Source organism: Leptonychotes weddellii, chromosome 14, assembly GCF_054177405.1.
Source record: "Leptonychotes weddellii isolate Sample4059 chromosome 14, ASM5417740v2, whole genome shotgun sequence".
Lineage (NCBI taxonomy): Eukaryota > Metazoa > Chordata > Mammalia > Carnivora > Phocidae > Leptonychotes > Leptonychotes weddellii.
In genome coordinates this window covers 12,609,631-12,634,220 of record NC_138382.1, presented here as the reverse complement: position 1 = coordinate 12,634,220, position 24,590 = coordinate 12,609,631, and the positions used below count along the sequence as shown (strand labels likewise).

General features: G+C 39.1%; 2 protein-coding genes across 2 annotated transcripts in view; both read right to left on the bottom strand.

Moving 5' to 3' along the window:
- The window catches only part of ANXA1 (annexin A1), a 403,624-nt gene that overhangs the window by 261,254 nt on the left and 117,780 nt on the right, over positions 1 to 24,590 (bottom strand). The gene's annotated exons all lie outside the window — the stretch shown is intronic.
- The window catches only part of TMC1 (transmembrane channel like 1), a 118,617-nt gene continuing 111,612 nt past the window's right edge, over positions 17,586 to 24,590 (bottom strand). The window contains exons 18-20 of the mRNA XM_081804065.1: positions 21,854 to 21,932; positions 21,700 to 21,751; positions 17,586 to 17,990 (exon numbers count right to left, since the gene is read on the bottom strand). Of these exons, the coding sequence (XP_081660191.1) occupies positions 17,968 to 17,990; positions 21,700 to 21,751; positions 21,854 to 21,932 (154 nt within the window). The 3' untranslated portion in view covers positions 17,586 to 17,967. The remainder of the gene's footprint in view (positions 17,991 to 21,699; positions 21,752 to 21,853; positions 21,933 to 24,590) is intronic.

The window sequence follows — 24,590 nt, the reverse complement described above, 5'->3', positions numbered from 1 at the left end:
GCTTTTTTAGGCTTTAACTTCTTTGTATCTGGAGGCTGTGACATATAGTAAAGTGTTCAATAAACACATTTGAAGAAATTACGAAGACGGTAACGTTTTGTGAATACTAGAAATGCTGTAGAGGGCAAATAATCATGCTCATAGATTATTGATGGGCAAGTAAGTTGGTGCAGCTCTTTGGAACTGACGTCAGCCATGTCTTGTAAACATGTTCATAAGCTTTGACTACACTTAGAGGAATCTGGCCTTAGGTAAAAATAAAAAAAAAAGGAGGGGGGACAAAACAAAACCAAAAATAACTGGAAACAAACTGCATGTCCACCCTTGGGGAATTGGTTAAATAAATTACAGTTCACCCACTGGATGGAAGATCAACCCTCCATTAAAAATATGTCTTGAATATCGTGTAGCAATATGAGAGATTATTTGTGGCATAAGCTTTTTTTAAAAACAGCATTTAAAACAATTATGACAACATTATGAAATGCATGATTAAAAACTGGCAGAAAATAACATCAAAATTGTAACAGTGTTAATTCCACCCGTCTTCCATTTCTCAATTTATATAAAACACGGTTTTGTAAATTGCTGTGCCTTCTGTCCTTAAATTTGCATCAGAATTAGATGCAGTTTTAAAATTGCTATTTCCTGCAACTACATATTTAGTTGCAGGAATTAAACAGAATATACATTTTGGAAAATGTGATGTTTAATCTAGGAACAAATTCTACTTTCGACATTTAGCTCAGAGTAAGCTTAAATCTCAGGGACCCTATTACTTTTGGAATATCATAGAAATATGATATTTCTACAAGTTTTGTATACACGGTTAATATAAGTAAATGTTGCAACAGCTTTTTGGAAAATGAGGAGGAAGGGAAAAGAAACACAGAATTGAAATTGCAATGAAATGAGGCTCAGACAGACTTAAAAATGTTAATAAGCATCCCAGCCCACGACCACCGCCCATATGAGGGTGAGGCCCTCTTAGATCTTCCAGCCCAGCTAGCCTCCAATTTTTCAAATCATCACTACATTTGAATTCAGTCATGCAGCAGTTTCAGTCTGGAAGAGTACTTGTAGAATGCCGTAGTGTTAAGTGTTCTTTTTTTTTTTTAAAGATTTTATTTATTTATTTGAGAGAGAGAGCACATGAGAGGGGGGAGGGTCAGAGGGAGAAGCAGACTCCCCGCCGAGCAGGGAGCCCGATGCGGGACTCGATCCCGGGACTCCAGGATCATGACCCGAGCCGAAGGCAGTCGCTCAACCAACTGAGCCACCCAGGCGCCCCGTTAAGTGTTCTTTTATGACCTTGATGATGGAGATTATTTGGGGCAGCCTGAACAGTATGGGCAACTCTGAGATTCTCAGCACGAGCTCGGCAATGCAGATAACTTCACACCTGCTCTAACTCCACCTCTTCTTGGGTTGGGGTGGTGGAGAACACATTTTCTCCAGAGACCTAATTTCATCTAGGATCCCTGTTAGTCTAAATAGACAGGGGTAATTGTGCAGAAATACATCCAGGGAGTTTGTTAAAAATATAGATTTTAGGGCTCATTCAGCAGAGATTAAGATTGCAAAGATTAAAAAGGTAGAGATTAGAAATGTGTATATTTAACAAGCATTTTTAAAAAAGATTTATTTATTTTAGAGACAGAGCATGCGTGTGCATGAGCGGGGAGTAGGGGCAGAGAGAGAGGGAGAGAATCTTCAAGCAGATTACCCACTGAGCACGGATCCTGCACAGGACTCTATCTCATGACCCTGAGATCATGACCAGAGCCAAAACCAAGAATTGGTCACTCAACAGACTGAACCACCCAGATGCCCATAACATTACCATTCTTCCTAGTAAATCTGTTGAAGGTGATATGTACATCCTATTTGTTGATAAATAGTGTCTCAAACATTTCTCAGAGTAGTCTCATGCTATACATTGGTCATGAAAATGTTTCCAGTTCAGGGTCCTTCTCTGAACTCATCCAGAATGGTCAGACTGGATCGGATTTCCTCAGACTTCCCTGACCTTCAGCACCATCCTATTGACTTCATCTTTAAAGTTTTGGGAATTTGTACTGGCTCTGTCATTGTCTTGGTGAAAAATTTTAGTTCCTCTTTTTAAGAAGTATATGATAATCTATTTGTTTCCAATATACCAGACATATCACCAAATCCACACTAGTGTAGTGATTAGTCATGGTTCAGGATAAACTTGACATCTCCACTTAAGAGCGAATTCACCTGAATCTCAGTCTTCATTTCTGAGCTGATGCCTTGTTGGCTTAAAAGAAAAGATGGCAGCTCTAGATATGTCATCATTGTTTATGCTTCCTTTTCTTTTTCTTTTTTTTAAACTTCTTATCCCCTGAGTTTTAAATCAATGCTCATCCATGTCAAATAAATCTGACCACCTGTAACAAATGTGGGTATCCTGATACTGTTGTTTCAAACTCTCAAAAGTTCCTTCTCCTCACCACCTACTTTTCTGGCTTTTACCTATATCATTGGATGATTCCTGAAAAAATCCTCACCACGTATCATCATCATCATCAACATCAACATTAAATATTTATTATACACATACTAAGTGACAGATATTTTTCTTAGGACTACATATTTCATTTTATTACATTTCATCTTCACAATCTCATGAGGTCTGTATATTCCCCCTAATTTATAAGTAAGGAAATTCCATAGTGCCTTTTTTCCTTTCATTCCTTCGTCTTCAATCTACATTGAAAATCCCCTCACAGGAAATTCCATATAGGTGCAGCCTGAGGCCTTCTGATTAATTCTTTTCTTGAAATATAGTTAATCTTCTGCTTGTGCATGTAACATATACTTGAGAAATGTGTAATACTGTTGAGTGCATATGGTGTAAGGATAATTCTACTCTCCGAAAGATAAAATATTCTAAAACGATTCAGTCAAGATATATATATAGTGTTCTTCCCCCTCAGTGGATCTCCAATGGGTAACATGTCTTAGTGTGTCACCCATATAAGAGTCAAAGAAAGTTTCTGACTGGCTGAGCCTAAGTCATATGCCTACCCTGTGGCTGCATTAGAATAGAGACAAAGAAGATGTGGCCCTTTTGGCTTCTGCAGAGGAGAAACTCCTTCCAAACAGGAGTTAACCGCCCCCCATAGCACTGTGATGGTTCATTTTCTGTGTCAGCTTGACTGGGTATTCTGGGTGTACCTTTGAGGATGTTTCCGGGTGAGATTATATTTAAATTATAGACCAAGGAAAGCAGATTTTCCTCCTTGATGTGAGTGGGACTCATCCAATCAACTGAAGGCTTGAATAGAACAAAAAACCTGGCCTTCCTGCAAGTAATGGGAACTGATGATTGCCTTGAGCTGGTTGGTTGGTTTTTTCTGCCTTCACGCCAGAACCAAAACATTGGCTCTTCCTAGATCTCGAGCCCACCAGCTTCCAGACAGGATTTAGACCAACAGATCTTCTGGTTCTCAAGCCTGACTCAGACTGTAAATGCCTCACTGGCTCTCCTAGGTCCCCAGCTTGATCACTACAGATCTTAGGACTTACCAGCTCCATAATCATGTGCGTCAACACACACACACACACTATTGGTTCTGTTCTGTTTCTCTGGAGAACTCTGATTAATACAGGCATGGGGCTTTAACAGCAGTCAGCCAAAAAGTGTCAAATCTCCACAATAGAATTTTCCATCATTTTGAACATGCTCTTAAACCTGTTCTTTTCCTTCTCAACTACACACCTCACGGAAGTGCTATAAATAGATCAGGGTTTACCATTTAAGTATCTTTAAAGAAGTCCATTTTTATTTCAGTTGTATTTTTACTTGCCCCACTTCAATTTTCCAATTTGCAACTTTTTAATAAAATAAGATTTTTAAACATCATAGGTTTTATCTAATTGTTTGATCCCGATTGTACCGCATTGCCTGGGTCAAATTAAAATGCTGGGATGCAGGCAGCACAACACATTGATGGCTTGCAGTGCTCATTTTTCAACCCTATGAAATTTCACTACAAACATGCTAAAGTCAAGAACTTCTTGTGCCCTGTGTCCTTTCCCGTGAGGGACTGAATTCATTCCTCCTTCCCCCACTATAAACCAAGCCTGATGGAAACTGCTATGGGGAGGGGTGGGGCATGGAGGGAGACTTCTCTCTCTTTCTCTCTCTCTCTCTCTCTCGCTAATTCTGCTTCTTTACATGGAAAGTCTTCATTGTACAAATAAAAACATAATAACAAAGAAATGGGCAACCCTAAAGAACATTAGGACGGAAGCCAAGTTGAATATTCTAACAATCATCAGGTCATGAGGAAGGCAGGTGTGAGCAGTTAACAAATTTGAAGCCAGATTTGCTCATTACATGAAAGTTGTCTCTAATCATACAGCCTATCATTTCAACAGCACAGTATAATAGAATATAGCATTTAATCAGAAAGTACTGATTAATATATTAAAGCAATTACTGCAGGGAGAACAGCTCATTTTAATAAAAAAAAAGAGAGAGAGAGAGAGAGAATCAAACCACTGCTGGCCAAATTACTTACCTCCCAGGCACCGGCTACAAGAACAGCTCCATATAGCACCATTTGTCTCTAAAGCAGATGGGAATCCTGCCTCTCCTTCATTTCCAACACCTTTTATGAAGAGGATCCATTTATCTCTTCACTGCAATACTGAAGTCTAGAAATGGAAATGCTAAACTTTCATTTCAAGACATTATAATGTTTTTTTCACATCAAACCCATAGAAATCACAGAAAAAACATTTTAAAGGATATTGGGCCAGGCTGAAAGAATAAAAAGAAGACATCTCCTATAATAGACAAGAAATTGTGAGAAATCCTGGAGATACAAAAGCCCAATAGGTTGGGTTTATAAGAAAACTCATAGCACAAGAAAAGCGTGAGAAAGTTCAGCAACAAAGGTGGGAACAGCAGCCAGAGGATCCTACACTGCAATTTCAACGTGAGCATTCTTGTCCAGTGTGTCATGGGAAGTTTATGCTTCTTGGAATCTCAACAAAAATCAGTTGAGGAATTAAGGGGAAAAAAACCCTAATTCTTCTGTAGGCTAACAGTCAACATGGAGGTGTTACCGGTTGTAAGGAATTCACTCATATCTAGTAGAAAGCAAGACATCTCGGTCCTGAACCTTTCTAGGAACCTGGACTAAAACATGGAGCAGAGAAGCAGGAATGATTTAATCCAGTCTTGCTATAGCTCAACTACATTATGTTATAAATGAGTATTCATGGTCCGGTGTGCTAACAGTTATTCTTGTAAATAAAATAGTCAATAAGTTTATCTCATGCCACACTTTAACAAATTCAATGAATGGTGTGCCAAAAAATAACAAGTTTGGAAAGCTTGTCCTTAACAAGTTTCGAAAGAAGTCCTTAAATTAGCACCTTCAACTAGTGATTCTGTGCAGTCTGTAAACTTCCTAGCAGATCTTACTGTTACGTCATTCATAAACTGCCCAGTGATATTTTAGGGCACTTGGAGTGTCTAAATATTTGCTCTCCACTACAGTTCTTCGTAAATACCTTAAGAGAGTAAATGCAAGGAGGAGAAGATGTAAATATTATCGAAGGATGCTCCCTTGGGAAATCAGAAACTGATCTAATATCTGAATGGGCAAAAACTGTATTGATTTGGACAAAAACCCCAAAATTGTTTAAAAAGGAAATAAGCTTATATGAAACAGTATGTATCCTAACACCCAACTTAAAGATGGTTTTGGATGAGCGAACAAACATCAATGAGGAATAAAAACGATCTTTGTCGCAAAACATAGATCGAGGCAATCGAAGAAGGCAACTAATGCTTTGTGTGTTTGAAAATTAAAGAATGTGAACTTTTTTTTTTTTTAAGATTTTATTTATTTATTTGACAGAGAGACACAGCGAGAGAGGGAACACAAGCAGGGGGAGTGGGAGAGGGAGAAGCAGACATCCTGCTGAGCAGGTAGCCCGATGGGGGGCTCGATCCCAGGACCCTGGGATCATGACCTGAGCCGAAGGCAGATGCTTAACCGACTGAGCCACCCAGGCGCCCCAAGAATGTGAACTTTTAAACAATAAATATATGTGGTATGTGGTAATATTTACATTTTTAAATGATCTTTATTTGACATTTATTTTGTTTTTATGTTTCAGTCTTTCAGTGCTAGTCACCAACTAATTCTGAAACTTTATTCTAAAGATCATGGAGAGTAAATTATTAACAATCTAACGAGAACTTTTTAAAAAAAAAAAAGCTGCCTTGAAAACTGGGAGCTATGTCACAGTTTGAATTTCAGGAATGTCAATTCAACAAGATTCATCCATATCAAGTGGCTGCTAGAATTCCTAACCCCAATGGAGCTCCATGTGCCAGACCCCGCATGGAGCACTGCATGGACTTTAATTCGACCGCCTCTCACAAAGCCTCGTGGCAGAAGTGCTATTATTCTCCAGGCTTTCCTGGGGAGGACAATAAGGCTACGAGATAGTATGTCTTTCCCCAGGTCACCTGGTTAACTAGTGTCAGATGCCCCCCAAACCTTGGACTCTGGAGCTCATTCTCTTCACCAGGACTCCACAGCCCGTCCCTCCGTGCTGGATGGACAGCCTAGAGCTGGCACCGTGCCAAGACTTGGCCTCTGGACTTTAAGAGTCAAACTCTAATGGGGTAAACAGAGGCATACATAAGCAGGAGTAATGATGATGGTGGGAAGGAGGAGGAGGAGGAATAGGTAGGAGAAGGAGGAGCGAGGAGGAAGAGGAAGAAAATGGCGGAAGGGAAGGCGAAGGGGACGAGAAGGAAAAGAAGGTGAAGGAGAAGTTATAAATGCTAAGATAAGGCCATGTAGCTGATGCTGTGCCAAACCCGTCTAACCCAGTGGATGAGACCCGCCCAGTTCCAGTGCCACTATCCTTGCTGGTATCTGCAATACGAGAAGACCTTTGAGACAACCTCCAAGGCTCATGTGAGGACTGCATGATGAACTCCTGTGTGGTGCTCAGAACTTGGGGAAGAGTAGGTTAGTCAAGTGGATGGAGAAGATCTGGGAAGATTCCAGCTGAGCCTTGAAACAAGAGTTATTTGAAAAACAACAACAACAACAACAATAACAACAACAAAATCCCAACTGTATAGTCTAGGTGCAGCCAATAAAGCACCTTCCAGACCGCAGAAGCAATCAGGAAACAAAACAACAAGCAAACCACATCTCAGCTCAGGGTGTGCGGATGGATGTGTTAGGAGAGCCAAGTTCACAGAGATTCCAAGAGACACAAAGGTACTGAAGCTGGAAATCTAAGAAACAGCTAGGTGCTAAAGGGAGAAGTGTCCTCAAGTACCTCAGTCCCTGGGGACTAACCAGGGGTTTTTTCCTTTACCTAAGTGAAAATCTATTTCTGGTCTCAGAGAATCCTGTGGTTTTTGTTTGTTTTTAATTTCAAATTTGAATTATAGGCCTATGGGACCCCAATGTGCTACATGCTTCTTGCTCCTTTCCCTCTGCCTAAAGCACATAGTGTGGTTTAAAGAAAAACTGAATCAAATGTATAAAATAAAAACAACAAAATATAAAATAAAATAAAAATTAAAAGTCGGCTGATAGGCTGTGATGTTGGGTTTGGATCGAGCTTGTTTGCTGTCTGTTTTCATAGTTAATTAAACAACTCTTCACAAAATCAAGCCGCATTGCCAATCTCAGGAGGAAGGAGTAACCTAAAATGTCATAGGGTAATAGTTTCTGTTACTGCATTAATTAGTGTTAACCTCATGTAAAACTTTAAAAAAAAAAAAAAAGTTTGAGCACCCCCTTGTGGTAGTATATTTTGAGAGCTGAACTCCAATAATGCTTTGTGGTTTTTTTGTGCAGGAAAAGCATGAATATGCCTTAGTGAACCGAAAAAAAATTGCATTTTTCAAAAGAAGAAAAAAAGACAGCAAAGCTCTGACAAATGGTTTCAGAGTGTACAAAAGAGAGCTGTTTATGTGAAGGACTTATAATATCAAAAATAGAGTGTATCCTGATGGCCCTTGGACAGCATCCTGCTGACAGATGGAGTGTGCATGTATGCGTGCGTGTGTGTGTGTGTGTGTGTGTATGAATTTGTGCTAATTATTAACATTTAAAATATTTTGGTATGTGACATAAAAATTCAGGTTTCTGGGTTCCCTTTAAAAATCGGAAGCTCTGGAAGCCCTGGTTCTGCAATAATTAGCTAGAACGGAATAGTTAAAGCTCCCTAAAGATAAGACAGTCCTTTTTCATTCCAACATATATCACTAAACAACTTATTGTGTTATTTTCTTGGCCTCTGTTGGAGTCTGAGTTTGTAATCCCTGTTAAAGCAGGAATTGTGTAGCAAAAAGGCGCCAATGTCCTTGGAAGAGCACAAAACATGGACTTAAGGGCTCTTCTGGTTCCCAGCTTTGTCACTTCCTGGCTGGGTCACTTTGGGGGAAAAACAGTCCCTATCTGGAGGCCTCTGCATTCTTATCATTTCTTATACTCATCCAATCCAATTCCTCTGGGCTTTCTTTTTTCACTAAACAGAATACGTATGTAGAGCAGGTATGGATTATACTCTACAACACTATTTTTTAAATAATGTTCATTTCTCAAAAAGAAGCAAATGATTGTCACGCTTCCAACTATCCAGTTCACTGTAATTTAAACTCTTTTTGTGAGGTCCCTCTCACTCCCCAAGAGGGAGTAAGTAATCAAAACATTCAAAGAAGTGCCGTCTGGGTGTCCTTTCTTATCAGCTTTGTCCCCAGCCCAGTGTCACTCTCCCTGACAAGCTCCCCTGGTCACATTTCCTTCATTTTACTTTCCTCTTGGCCATTATCGGTGGCAGATGTTGCTTTATTCTTTCCAGTTTACTCATGTGTTTATTTGGGGTATTTGTTTGTTTTTGTAATGGTTTATGGTCTAGATCCTCCTTATGGAAAGGGGGGATTGTGTTCAATTCTGGGTTCTGGAGCCTACTACAGTGCCTGAGGCTAACGTCCCACAGATATTTATGTACCTTATAGGGTAGTTTCCCAACTTATACTGAAGACTGGTTGATTCTGTATAGTCTCAGATGTTATCCCCAGGAAGAATAGAAAAGGGAGAAGAGCTGAGAGTCTTGGAAGTCTAGCTGATGTTATTAAGGAAGACAAAGAGCGATCACTCACAATCAAGGAGGTAACAATTCACTTTGCTGGGCTGTGCACTAGCGGGGGGAAACACTTCTCAGCAGTCACTGTGACCCTGACCATGAACCCAATGAACCCCAAAGCTAAAAAGGATTCATTGGAGTCATCTAGGAATAACCGTGTATCACTTGTGAGTCACAGATTTTTGACATTCATTTTTCATAATTTCTAACTCTGAAGTGGGTTTAAGAATTAAATAATGTTGAAAATTGGGAAGGAAATGTCTTCCTTCACAGGGCCACATGTCTTTTATTAATTTTTCATAGTTTATCACAGATCAGCATGCATATTAACAGCAAGAAGGTAATCAGTAGCCATGGGACAAACATGTTTAAGAAAAATGAACCACAAATGCTATTGCAAAGTAATAATTTGAGTTTTTTTTAATTCATAGGCTTAGGAAATGGTATAAGTTAGTATTCAATACCATCATTGCCTCAAGAATACTATCCCTGTGTCCCAGAAAAGGAAGCTCTGTGATCCCCGTTTATATCTCCCTAGTTATAAAGCAACTTAAGGCAATACAAAAGTGTCAAAGTGTATGTCTGTCAACACTTACTTCCTCCCTCTTCGCTGGGCCCCCTACACCTCCCAGACAACCTGGGCAAGACCCCACTCTTTGACCTGGCATGTCATTGCTTTCAAGAAACTAATTTTTATTCTGTTCCATTCTATTCTACTTCAGTAATCTCCACACCCACCATGGGGCTCAAACTCACAACTCCAAGATCAAGAGTCGTACGCTCGGACTGAGCCAGCCAGGCTCCCCGGGAAACTTTGATTTTTAAAAGGTTATTATTGCTGCTTAGCTAAAAATCCTTCCTTGGACCTTACCAGCCTTAGGTCCAAAGGAGGTATTTATTAACATTAAGATCCCAAATGTACTGCATCCATGTCTTGGTACGTACACATTAGTACCGTGCAAAGTGCCACATGTTTATGTTTGTTGATCCATAGTTTATGAATTGATCTCTCAGGCTCATTCACCATGAAGCTTGCTCTGTGCTCTCACTTTGCTCCTCCAGTCCCTTAAACCAGCATCTGAGAAGGGCCTGTCATGGATGTCTGTCGTGGAGACACCTGAACCCTTTCCAGTGGGTCATCTCCTATGGTCTGCCATATTGAGCTGCCAATTGATGGCAGCACCACAGTTCTGTCATGCTCCATTCACAGGTGAGCAGAATGTCCCTGCTCCCTTCTAGGCGGCAGGCTTCATCCCCTGGCCACCAGCAGAGCACGACATGTACCCCACTGTCCTGGAGTCCTCCCTCTACCAGCTTGCTCCATCAGATCCAGTCTGCAGTTTCTGTCTGTCTCCTTTGGACTCTAATCAAATCCATCCGTATTTCTTTTTCCCACTTCCTCAAACGCAGCATCCCCCACCCCTAACGCGAATCAACTGCTGAAATCAGATGGGTGGGAGCCGCCAGGTCTATGAGCTTATCATAAATTTCCCAGCGTGGCTGAAACCCAGCTCTGTGTACAATTTAACTGAAACCATCACAAAAACTTATTTCATCAACAGAATTTTTAGAGCAGCATTTACTGTCGAATAGAAAGGGAATGGAGCCACACATGGAAGCCACATGTTGTTTAAAATTTCCTAGTAGCCACATTAAAGAAAGGAAAAAGAAATAAGCGAAAGCAATTTTAGTAATTTAGTTCATCTAGCCAAAAATATGCAAAATAACATCTTTTCCACACTCAATCAAAAGGAAAAAGATATTAATGAGATATTTTGCAGTAGCTTTTCACACAGTCTTCCAAATCAGGGTGAAGTTGATGTTTATAGCACATCTCAATTTCCAGCCATGTTGCAAGGGCTCAGTCATCCCATATGGCTGGTGCCTACCTGATGGGGCAGCTCTGGTTTAGAGCACAGGAAGGAATCAGAGACATCACGCTGTGCAACGCCCTTATCTTGCGAATGAGACTGAGAGAGGCTGCCCCATTCCTATCAAATTCAAACAGCTAATCAGTAGTAGAGACAGGACTAGCGCACTGGGGCCCCAATGCTCAAGCACAGACATTTTTATTCATTCAATGTGGCTTATGTGATATTTGCTAAGCCATTCTGCTACTAAAACACACCCCTCTAAAAAATACTAAGAATGTGCCAAAATAATCTGAGCAGGGTTTTTTTGTTTTGTTTTGTTTTGTTTTCGTTTGTGTGTTTGTTTTAAGTAACCTCAACACCCAACGTGGAGCTCGAACACCACCATGAGATTGAGTCGCATGCTCTATGGACTGAGCCAGCCTGGTGCCCCCGGACAGTTGTTTTTATTGGGTCTGTGAAAGATTGGGTTTTTCCAACTGAGTAAAAGCTGCTTTGCAACTGGTTTCAGATTAATAGCTCTCTGATTTAGCTCAACTAAAATCATCCTAATTTTTTAACTAAAACATGACTAACATTTTCAAATAAAAGTATTTGATTGACAAGAAAAAGGAGAATTATGGGTAATATTGACCCAACTGTTAACTATGCGCTAAACTGTGTGCTTCATGCTAAACTGGGCAGGGAGGTTTTCATCAACAGCAGCATCTCATGCAATTCCTACAGCAATTTGAACAGAGACGATTATAACCCACTTTAAAGATGAGGTAAGTGAAGCCTAGTGAGGGTAGGTAGTCATCCTAGGTCAAAAAGCTAGTAATGATAACCAGAAAAGCACATGGCCAGTGAATAATGCTTTTAGTCAGGAACAGAACTTGAACTCAAACCTTAGACTCCCTAGTCAGTGCTCCTTACCCCCCACCCCCAACTGCCTTGCCACATTCAGCCCCCACCGTTAATCTAATAGTCTGTTGAGTTGATATGTATGGAGCCTTTTCTGTGATTCAAAGGCTGAGTATGTCCACTGGGTCTTATCTCTTACTTCACCAGGGACAAACATTTCCCATGGAACCAACTCATTCCATGTCCCACTGAGATCAGTTGTACTTCCAGCCAATGGCTTCCTCTGCAGTGGGCTAATTTTCTTCTGCTGAGGGTCATGCCTTAGTCACTTACGCAACTTTGAATTCCACTACAAGAATTTGTCAATTCTGAGGCCCATGTCCTAAGCATCTTGCCCTTCAGACCTGTTAATCTATCTATTATCTTTTTCAGAGGTATTTTCACATCAGGCATAACAATACCACATTCACAAAAAATTTCTCTTAATTAGTGTCATTCAGTTTGACCTGCCTTAATACAGAGACTCACTGGGGCGCCTGGGTGGCTCAGTCGTTAAGCGTCTGCCTTCGGCTCAGGTCATGATCCCAGGGTCCTGGGGTCGAGCCCCGCATCGGGCTCCCTGCTCGGCGGGAAGCCTGCTTCTCCCTCTCCCACTCCCCCTGCTTGTGTTCCCTCTCTCGCTGTGTCTCTCTGTCAAATAAATAAATAAAATCTTAAAAAAAAAAAAATACAGAGACTCATTTCTCAAAATGTGTACTAAAGCCATTTCTCCCATTTACGTCTATTATCAAATCTGTGCTATATACTCATATAGGAAAAAAGTTTGATCCTAAAAGAAAAAAAAAGCATTTTAGGATTTTAGCACTCAACTCAGTCACACTTTCTGTTCCTGTTGACTCACTGGTCCTCATTTAGCCCATTTATATAATCCCTGCAAAATGCTAACCATACCCATAGGGCCTTACACTCTAATTTATAAGCGCATTAGATTGCTAATTCCATGGCTGGATTATATGATAGAGCAAGTAAGCAGGTGTTTAGAGAACCAACAGAGCAGGATTGTTTTTCTTTTTTTTTAGAAAGAAGCATCTGACTTCAGCATGCGTGTAAGTTTAGTATTTTAAGACTAATCTTGTTTTTATTTAAAAGTAGATATTGGGGATCACTATGATATTTTCAGTATCCCATTCCTATAAAAATTATGACCAGGCTCTGGATAATTCTCATCTCAATAGTGCTCTCAATTACTTCACAGAGCCTATATGTATGGTCAAGCAGAAAAATTAATTATACCGTAACTACAATTATTTAGAACTCCCTAAAAACAAGGATGGCAACAATGGCTATTGCTGAGCACTGACCACATGCCAGGCACAGTGCTATGTTCTATGCAGGCTTTATCTTTTAATCCCAAATAGAAACTTTAGGGGGTAGGACTCTTATTATCCCCATTTTCAGAGATGAGAAACATGAGGTTTTGAACAATTTCCTTTAAGTCACAGGACATATCTTATAGCCATTAAAAAATGTCTTGAAGTAATTTTATGACATGGGAAAATGTTAGATAAGGAAGTAAGATAAAACTAAATATATCTTATGATCCAAAACATTTTATGAAGTCTGTGTGTATATGTGTGTGAATCTGAAGGGAAAAAATGTGCTCAAACACTAACAGCAGTTTTTCTGGATGGTGGAATTGTGTTGTTGTTGTTTTTTTACTTTTTTATTCTATTCAAAATTTTTAAATTTGCTGTAATGAACACGTACCTCTATTATAAGTTTTTATTTTTTTTTAAATTTCTTTATTTATTTGAGAGAGAGAGCTCATGTGCCGGTGGGGGGAGCAGCAGAGGGAGAGGGAGAGAGAGAAGCCCCAAGTAGACTCCCCGCTGAGCACAGAGCCAGACGCGGGGCTCAATCCCAGGACCTTAAGATCATGACCTGAGCCGAAATCAAGAGTCAGACACTTAACTGACTGAGCCACCCAGGCGTCCCTATTATAAGGTTTTAAATAACCACAAGGATTTGTATGAAAACTTCTGGGTGTGTATGAAAAAGATGGGTGTTATATAATATCTACATCCTCAGAAGAGGTCAAGTATTTCTTATATATATTTTTCCATTATTCATAGTTACTAAGTCACCAAAACCCATCCTGGAAAAGGCAGCTGGACCATCCAAGGCCAAGTATCAAGGCAATCTATTGCCAGGGAACTCTGAGGAAAATAAATCTCATAAAGGGGCTTCAGAACTCCTGTCACCATCACATTATGGCATTTCCTTCTTGCAGGAAGTAAAGACAAAAAGAGGCCATGACTATAGTTCATTAAAAAAAAAATACATTCTTAAGTCTCAATGTCTGTCTTCCAACAGATCAAGTGCATACCTGCATTGAGAGCTGAGAACACCTGCCAATCCCATTCTTAAGTCTCTTGTTTTTGAAGCCTGCTTACTTATTCTTTGGGGATATATTTCTTGACAAATAAATTGTGGAGACCCTTTTATCCTTGTACACCAAACAAGGCCAAAGAAAGTTATAACTGGATATTATATTTTTGACTCATGTGAGGAAATAAAAGTCATCAGACTCCCATCTCATTCATTTTCCCCCAGAGAACTTGGTTTTCCATTGTAGATTAAACTCCTTTGTTTGCATTCCATTCCCTAAGCATGTGATGCCAATACTGCGGTCCAGGGTTATTTGCCCATCAAAAAATCCTAGCTTTGGAAGAAGGCTGGGAAAGGTGAGGATAACATCTGGATTTTGCTTGGCATTGCACTTGACAGAGAATAAAAGATAGTAAAACTCTTTTCCAATTTCTGACAATGTACTGTAATATCTGTGTCATGGTGAAGAAAGGGACAGTCTTGCCTGAAATGGAAAGGTATCATTGATTTTCCTCAACCTTAAAATGGCTTTGTAAGTTGTAGTATCATTCTAGAAGATTCTAGAAACCAAGAAGATCTGTATGTCAGGTGGTACAAAACATTGGGAGAAAATATAAAGAGCAGGTGATACTGGGATACATTATGTTTGATAAACATGTGACACACAGTGTCTGATAAATGTTTATCAAATGGATGAAGATGTACTACCTCATGGTGCTTCCTGGTGATCATGCACCCAGTGTGGTCCCAGCATGTATTATAAGCCCACTTCCCCACAATCTACCCATATTCCTTGAGGAAAGGGGCTGGTAGAGCAAAATGAAATATTGCAAGTTCCAGTAGGGTGGACTAGGTTAAAGGCAGGGTTCCAGCAGGGAAATGGACCCCCAAACCTCTTCTTATTAACTCATCCACTGAGGAGTGAAGATAGCAAAGGGTAAGGCAGGGAAATGGACCCCCAAACCTCTTCTTATTAACTCATCCACTGAGGAGTGAAGATAGCAAAGGGTAAGGCAGGGAAATGGACCCCCAAACCTCTTCTTATTAACTCATCCACTGAGGAGTGAAGATAGCAAAGGCTGACCCCCTGTGGCAACTAGGGGAACTATACCTCACCATATGATAATACTTGGGTACCAAATACATTTCCAAACCTGGCCAGCATGGATCTGGTACAGGTAGGGATCCACCAGGATAAGAAAACATAGTTTAGGTCAAAGTATTGTTAATATGAACCCCTTGATATGGTTTAAACTATGTACTCCTCTCAGAAGCCAAAGGAGATGATTCTAACCATGTGTCAAAATGCAGTCTTTCAGTTTTCAAATCGATGGTGAAGCTCTTCAGAGAAGTAAATTTAGTTTCCACATATATTTGCCAGAATTTATTTTTTTTATTCCCCTGAGAAAAAAATGAAAGGTGGAGTCTGGCTGGCTGGTTTGCTCATTTGCCTTCTAAAATTTTCCTCATGGCTCTGATCATTATATATAGAAATAATGATATAGAACTAGATCATAGCGATCAGAACCTTCCCGGTACAAGGCTATTATCAGAATAGTCCTCAGACAACTGTGGAAATGGCTTTCACTCTGTCAGATGCTTGTTCATGTGGGACTGTGGAAATATTTGGGGCAGCTCTCTGGAGGCTAAAAGGGTTAAATTTTCTAAAAATGCTTAACTTAAATCAGGTGGGTATTTAGGTGCCATAAAAATCCAACATAATTTTTAGAAAGATTGAAACTTAGAATATCATGCCTGAATTCTTATACCATGAGCATTTGTTCCGAAAGTACAATTGTTTTAAGAAGTACAAACTCAATTATAGAATAAGTAAGTCATGGAGATGCAATGCACAGCACAGGGAATATAGTCAATAGTATTGTTAATAACTGTGTATGGTGACAGATGGCAACTAGACTGAAAAAAAAAAGGAAATTACCTTTAGGAGATGACGTCCTTGGGGGACGGTTTGTCATCTCTCATCATCTTTGTTATGAAGTAGATCAAGAACAAGGGAGTGTCATCCACATTGTAAACTTGGCAACACATATAAACCAATTCTCTAATCTTATTACTATACAGTACAAAAATGATCCACGTAGAAATAACCATTAGCTTTATTTACTCATGGACATTATAATCGAATGAGATGATAAACCCTGCAGAGCAACAGATAATTCCATTTCTGATATCATAGTAACATTTTTCATGCAGATAACAGAAGTTTTTGTTTCACAGGGCAGCTGCTGCCAGTTAAATTGATTCAATTTAATTAACAAGCATTTACTCAGTGCCTACCTGTGGACAGCACTATACTTACGAGGCATACAAAAGAGTTAAAAGGTAGGATCCCTGCTCATAGGGAGCTTCCAATCCGGAGAGGAAAGATGATCCATGCATACAGGAAACAATAAAGAACTGTTAAAAATCACAGGAAAATCTGTGTAAATAATAGACTCTGAATTAAAGACATTAGGGCCCAAGGAAACCTATCGGGAAGTTGGAGGCCAATCTGGAAAACTGGACCAAAGGAAGTACATCTTGAATTTGTATCATAGCAAGTGATGAGCACATGGATTGGCAGAGGAACAGGGAGATAGTTTCATGGCCAGATCAAGAGTGAAGAAGGAAAAACTCAACATGGTAACAAAAACCAGCAAGTCAATTGCAGGGAATGGCAAGCAAATTGGCTTAGTTCTGGAAAAGGACGCTGTGGGTGAGCAGACGTAATTAAAATCACACAACAAGCCTGGCTGAGGGCATTGATTGCAGCTCTTCAAAGTCCATTCAAACTTCAAATAAGTAATAATGCTTAAACACATCTATAAACTAAAGCCCACCCCCCCCATAAAAGTGTATGTTTTCCCAACCTCAACAAAAAAGCAAAGACGAATTATGGAATATTAGAATCTAAACTCAGGGGATGTAATCACTGGAGGTCATGATCAGGCAGTGCTGGAGTTGCAATCATGTAAATTGTCTTTTTTTTTCAACTCACAAAATGGTCGGTTGTCTAAGACCCATGTACGTCCTAAGCTGAGAGACCTTCAACCCGGGGCTATTTAGCCCATATTTCCCTTAGGATTTTTCTTTTAAAAAGCCCATTCCTTTTCATACTGAATCCAGCAGCAAATAAAAAGTCTTGAGTATATAGTTGTGGGGGCCCTGGACGGGGAGACAGAAAAAAAAAATGGAAAACAAGATGTTGGTTTCAAACTGTGAGTTAATGAAAAACTACAATGAATACTTTATTAAGATATTTCTGAACTCTGAAGGAAAAAAATGGTGAAATATCTCTGATCCAAGGCAAAGAAAACTAAGGCAGAAGGAATGTATAAAACGGAAGTCCATACGAGCAAAGTATTTTTAATTAACCCAAAAGGTAAGCCAGTAACCTGTATTGCTGAATCATACGCACTCTTAAACTCAGTTTGTTAGAAGAGATCCCAGGGAAACGAGTCAGGGGAGAAAGTGGCGGTGCAGGAGCAAATCCCTTAATTTGGAACAAGGTGGAGATCCTCCCAGCTGAACTAGGCCTGACGATGTCTTGATTGACCAGCATGACCTTGACAATCCATGAGAGTTAGAACAGGGGAACAGCAACTTCACAATGCTTGTGTTCTTGCCCTTTACGTGAGTCATTGCTTTTAAACAGCAAGGTGAGGAGTACTTCTGGGTCCCAGCGTGTCTATGAAAGTCACTGGCCATGAGCAGCCGCAGCTGTTCGAGAGAGGGAGAGAGAGAGAGAAAAGATGAAGAAGCAAGTGACAATTTAGCTTTCATTGTGCTTAATGTTCAGAAAGAGGTGATCTGAAACCTGTGTCTTCCAAACGTGCCCCACGTTGCCATAATATTTAGCATTTTTATATTCAAAATATTTCTATATTTCTTATTTTTCAGGAGAGGGAAAGTGAACGTTCTTCTCTTTTTATAATATTTATTCAGTACTGCTTATGTAATTAATATAAAAATGTATCCTGTTTAAATTTTTCCAATCAAAGAATTCCTTATTGGCCAGTAGGAATTCAGTAGGTATTTACTGGATGACTGTTATGTATAAAGTTCTGTAGTAACAACTATGAATAAGATAGTATCTGCCTTTACAATGGTTGTATATGTTTTTAAGTACAAAGTATAGGAAAATATCAAATAAATAGCATGCAATAGGATTATATCATTACTTAAAACAATAAAGATAACAGTAAGCTTTAACTAGAATTCAGATCTTAGAAGTCAGAACTTTTCGCTCACTATTCTAAACACTAATTCGATCATGTTAAGTTATAGTCATAATCTAGAGCAAATACAAGAGCAGTGTGGATATGTGTGACGTACCTGCTTCCAACTACAAGATGCCCAAGGGGCTCACTTTGGCTTTAAGGACACACATAAACTGAGAGTGAAGGGATGGAAAGAGATATTCCATGAAAATGGAAACCAGAAGCAGGTGTAGCTACATTTATTTCAGACAAAATACATGTTAAGCCAAAAACGGTAACAAGAGACACAGAAGGTCATTATGTAATGACTAAAGAAGACACAAATAAATGGAGAGATAGTTCATGCTAATGGGTTAGAAGAATTAATACTGTGAAAATGTCCATACCACCCAAAGCAATCTACAGATTCAATGTAATCCTTATCAAAATTCCAATGGCATTTTCAAAGAAATAGAAAAAAACAATCCTTCTATTCGATGGAACAACAAAAATATCCTAAACAGCCAAAGCAACCTTGAGGGAGAACAAAGCTGGAGACCTCACACATCCTGATCTCAAACTATACTGCAAAGCTATAGTAATTAAACAGTATGGTGTTGGCATCAAAACAGACAGTAAGATCACTGGAACAGAATAGAGAAATGAGAAATAAACACATGCATATATGGCCAATTAGTTTTTGACAAGGTACTAAGGTTACACAATGAAGAACAGATATTCTCTTCAATAAAAAGTGCTGGGAAAACTGGATATCCTCATGCAAAAGAATGAAACTGAACCCTATCTTACAACATACACAAAAATCAACACAAAATGTAAGACCTTAAACCATAAAACCCCTAGAAGAAAATCTAGGGAAAAATCTACTTGTCCTTGGTCTTGGCAATGATTTTTGTATTTGACACCAAAAACAAAAGCAGCAAAAGCAAAAGTAAACATTAAGCTAAAAAGCTTCTGCACAGCAGAGGAAATCATCAATAAAATGAACAGGCAACCTCTGGGATGGGAGAATATATCTGTGATTTGATAAGGGGTTAATATCCAAAATAGACAAGGAAATGATACAACTCAACAACATACAAACCAAATAACCTAATTTGAAAATGAGCAAAGGACCCGAATAGACATTTATTCAAAGAAGACATACACATGGTCACTATTTGTACATGAAAAGGTGCTCGACATCACTATCAGGAAAATGCAAACCAAACCACAATGAGATAGCACCTCACACCATTAGGATGTCTATTATCACAAAGGCAAGAGACAACCAATGCTGACGAGGATGTGGAGAAAAGGGAACCATTGTGCACTGTTGGTGGGAATGTAAACTGATACAGCCAATATGGAAAACAGCATGAAATTTCCTCGAGAAATTAAAAATAGAACTATCATATGATCCAGCATCCTACTTCTGGATATATATCCAAGGGAAAGGAAATCATTAATTTGTATTCCCATCCTAATTGCAGCATGGGAGGATGGAAATAATGTAAGAGTCCATCTATGAAGAAATGGATAAAGAAAATGTGATATATGTATAATATCATCATAATAATATAATAATATTCAGCTTTATAAAAAAAAGAAAACCCGGCCATTTACAACAATGTGGCTAAACCTGCCTTCGAAGGCATTATTCAAAGTAAAATAAGCTAGACAGAGGAAGACAAACACTGCATGGTATCACTTATATGTGGAATCTGAAAAAAGAAAGAAAAAAAAGTCAAACTCATGAAAACAAAGAGTAGCTTGGTGGTACCCAGGAGCTTGGGGGTGGGGGAAATAGGGAGAGGTTGGTAAAAGGGTACAAATTTTCAGCCATAGGATGAATAAGGTCCGAGACTGTAAGGTATAACACAGTGAACTACTGTTGACAATACCGTATTATATAATTGAAATTGGCTAAGAGAGTAGAACTTAAGTCCTTTCAACAAAAAGAAAAAGGTAAATATGTGAGCCGATGGATGTGTTAATGAATTCAGTGGTGGGAGTCCTTTCATAATGGATATGCATATCAGCACGCACATTGTACACTTAAAATGTATTACAATTTTACTTGTCAAAGCTGAAAAAATTTGAATGCCATTAAAGAAACAAGTAGCCTAGTGATGAAAAAAAAAAAATCTAAGTCAAGTGTAACCCAAGAACATAGCACTGGAAATTTGCTGCATCCATTCCTATTGGCATTAAGGTCAGCCAACATGGAAGGAGTAGTGTTGAAAGAACCACAGAGAAATGGGGCTCAGCCCTGCTCACTTCTAAACTTGGGATAAAACTTGGCCTGAAGCCATCCATATACCACTCTCCTATTCATCTGTGTGGGCTAATGAATTTATTTATTGTTTTTTTCTACTTAAACCAATTTGGGTTGAGTTTTATTACTTACAAGGAGGGGAGAGTCCTAGTAATACTAAGAGTTTTAAAGTTATGAATGAGGGAAAAGTTTGAAAAAATTTTCCCTAAACTTCTTGGACATCACTTTTCCATGTGGAAAGCAGAGCACATCAGGGATTTTGGCAAATTGGGGTATGCCTTACTGGAATGTTTTTAAAATTAAGGTGGTTACAAAAAAAGAGAGATTAATGACTTAGAAAAGGCTCCAGGAGATCAACAGTGGTGAGTTCAGAAGAGCCTAATGGTATCTTCCCAGTGTGTCCATCTATATATAAAAATGGTCCCACTGAGCAGGAGAGACTCTGCATTTGTGTCTGCTATTTTTTTTTTCAATAAAAGATTTTATTTATTTTTTTGAGAGAGAGAAAGAGAGCATGAGTGGGTGGGGGAGAGCAGAGGGAGAAGCAGACCTGAGCCTCGATCCCAGGACCCTGAGATCATGACCTAGGCAGAAGGCAGACACTCAACTGACTGAGCCACCCAGGTGCCCCTTGTGTCAGCTATTTGTATATGACCATATGGATGTCTTCATCTTCTGTCAATTGCAAAGTCACCTTCCTATTACTACTGCCAAGTTTACATTTCTGGATTTTTCCTTCTCTTGCCTTTCCCCCACTGGAAACCAACCAAGCCTTCTGGATACAATGCCTGAGAGGGTCTCAAAAAGTGAACAGTAAAAATTGTGGAATGACTCACTCAGGGCAATAATGCCACACCACATCAAATGCCCCGTTTGGAGAGAGAGAAAAGAAAAAGAAGGAAGAGCATTTTTTTGTAGGGGAAAAAACTGTCATCATAAACATTTCTCCAACCTGCTCGGGCAGCCGCCATTTTCTGGTTGCGTATTTTGTTCTCCAAAGCTTGCTACACAATACAAAAAGGAGAAAAGAACATGAGGTTTACTGGTATTTACTATTACTTGCCATTAATAAAGGTAATATGTTAATGAAATAAATTATATCCTACCTGTTTCATCTTCTTTTTTAGATCCAGATTTGCTGTCTTCTGGCCCTTTGCAGTAGCATTGAGATAATAAATGGTCAAGCTACATTTTAAAAAATAATAAGATTATTAGTGTTTTTTAGTTCAAGATTCTTCTTAAATTTACATTCACTAAATCATAGAACGTTGGCACTGGAGTGGACTTTAAGATATTTTCTTTTTTTTTTTTTTAGGATTGAAGTACACAGAGGTCAAGAAGTACATTCAGGAAAGGTTACTAGGGGCGGACCTGGGAAGATGGGATCCAAGGGGGCCCTCTTCCACAGCCCAGCATTCTATCTACCATACCTCAACTGCCTAACTGTAGCTCCTTCTTGGAAATGTACTAACATCAGTTGAAATCGTAATTAAAAGTAACATTTCAAATTGACATTAATCTGCTGAAGCATAGGGAATGTGTAGAATAAAAAATTGACCTGCTTTAAATTTCCTCCTTTGACTTTTACAGCAAAGAATATAATTCTCATAGTCATAGTTCACTAACATGGATTTTTTTCCATAGGATGTATTTCTCCCTTCCTCAAAAAGAAAATGTTTTATAAAGGAATATTCTTGGCTTTTAGTTGACATTTACATTTCTAGAAAGAGGGAATTCCAGCCAAACATTTGTGTAAAAATAAATATGTTCATCTTCACTTAAAGCAAAAACAAACAAACAAAATGCAGTAAAAAAAAAAAAAAAAAAAAGGTAACTGGCATTGCTCTTTGTTGCAAATAACTGGATACTAAACACATTTCTTCTACTCCCCAACCCTGCCAGATTATATCCTTTATGAGCCATCTGGTGCTAGCAACACAATTATTGGTATGGTTTAGCTGGGTTTGTTTATCTCTTATACGAGTGATGGGAGTTTGAAATTACATACATGAAAGCATTTGGTATGCTATTTGGCATGAAGTAGGTGCTCAATAAATCGTGTGTGTGTGTGTGTGTGTGTGTGTGTGTATTATAAGCATATTCTTAGAAAAGTGCCTGGATTTGGAGGATAAACTCAAAGACCTCACAAGTCACTCGCAGTTCTGGAATTCTCTAGTCTCCAAAGGAATGAACCTGGCTACAGAGAACTAACCTGAATTCTACTCAGTTACCCAAAAACCATCCAAGCTGATTTAATAGGATCCATTGGGGAAATTCAAAAGGCTTATAACATGTAACATTCTCTAATTAAAGGTAATAAAGAGCCAGGCCAATTGCATGAGCCTCATAAACTGGAAGATGAGGTCTCAAGATTTGAAAAATCAAATCAGTAATAAACTGAAATTGGGTTTTAAATCAGAACCTCAGAACTATAATTAGCCTTGCAGGACATCTATTTGACCTCATATTCTGCCAGCTTTTCTTTTCTTTTTCTTTTTTTTTTAAAAGATTTTTATTTATTTTTTGACAGAGAGAGAGACAGCAGAGAGGGAACACAAGCAGAGGCAGAGGGAGAGGGAGAAACAGGCTTCCCACTGAGCAAGGAGCCCGATGCGGGGCTTGATCCCAGGACCCCAGGACCACGACCTGAGCCGAAGGCAGACGCTAAACAACTGAGCCACTCAGGCGCCCCTGTCAGCTTTTCTCTACACAGTCCGTACCAAGGGCTGGCAAACTATAGTCTCCAGGGTAGAAATGACTCCCAGCTTGTTTTGCATGGCCCATGAACTAAGAATGGTTTTTACCTTTTTAAATGGTCATGTAAGTACTTATATGATATTCTCAATTTTACCTTTTGACCCACACAACCTAATATATCTACGATTTGGCCCTTTAAGACAAAATGTGCCAACCATGGGTATAAACCACCCCTGCCAAGTGGCTTCTAGCCCTTCTGTATCTTCCCACTCATCCCAAACTCAGTGTTTGGTGCTTCAAAGGATTAGGGGGAATAAGAGACGGGAAATAAGACATGGGGTTTGAATTTACTTATTAGCCACTTGATTTGGGGCAGATCTTCCATGCGATATCAATAATGTGATTAATGAGGCCAACCTTTTCAGGTTATTGTGGAAATTAAATGATTAATGTATGGGTGGTGCCTGGGACACAGGCAATGTTAGCTCTCCAGACAGCTTATTAAATCTTTAATTGGTGGCATTAGAACAATGTTGCGCCTTTGCTTAAAAATAAAATTAAATAAATTAAATAAATTAAAAAAAATCTGTCTCTCAGTAAGTTAAGACTATAGTCATAAAATCTAACATTAAGTTTTGTTGGGTTTTATTTTTTTAATATAAGATCTAATTGGTACTGGAGGAGCAAGATGGCGGAGGAGTAGGAGACCTAAATTTCGTTTGGTCCCAGGAACTCAGCTAGATAGGGATCAAACCCTATCTACAGGACCACTTTCTGGAAGGTCTCTTCTGATTTGTTTAGTGTATATTTTTCTGGGGTCATTGTTACCCTGTTAGTATTTTGTTCTCTCATTCATCTATTCTCCTCTGGACAAAATGACAAGATGGAAATAATCACCTCAAAAAAAAGAACAAGAGGCAGTACCGACTGCCAGGGACCTAATCAGTTAGGACATCAGTAAGATGTTGGAACTAGAGTTCAGAATGACAATTATAAAGATACTAGCTGGGCTTGAAAAAAGCATGGAAGATATTAGAGAAACCCTTTCTGGAGAAATAAAAGAACTAAAATCTAACCAAGTTGAAATCAAAAAGGCTATTAATGAGGTGCAATAAAAAATGGAGGCTCTAACTGCTAAGATAAATG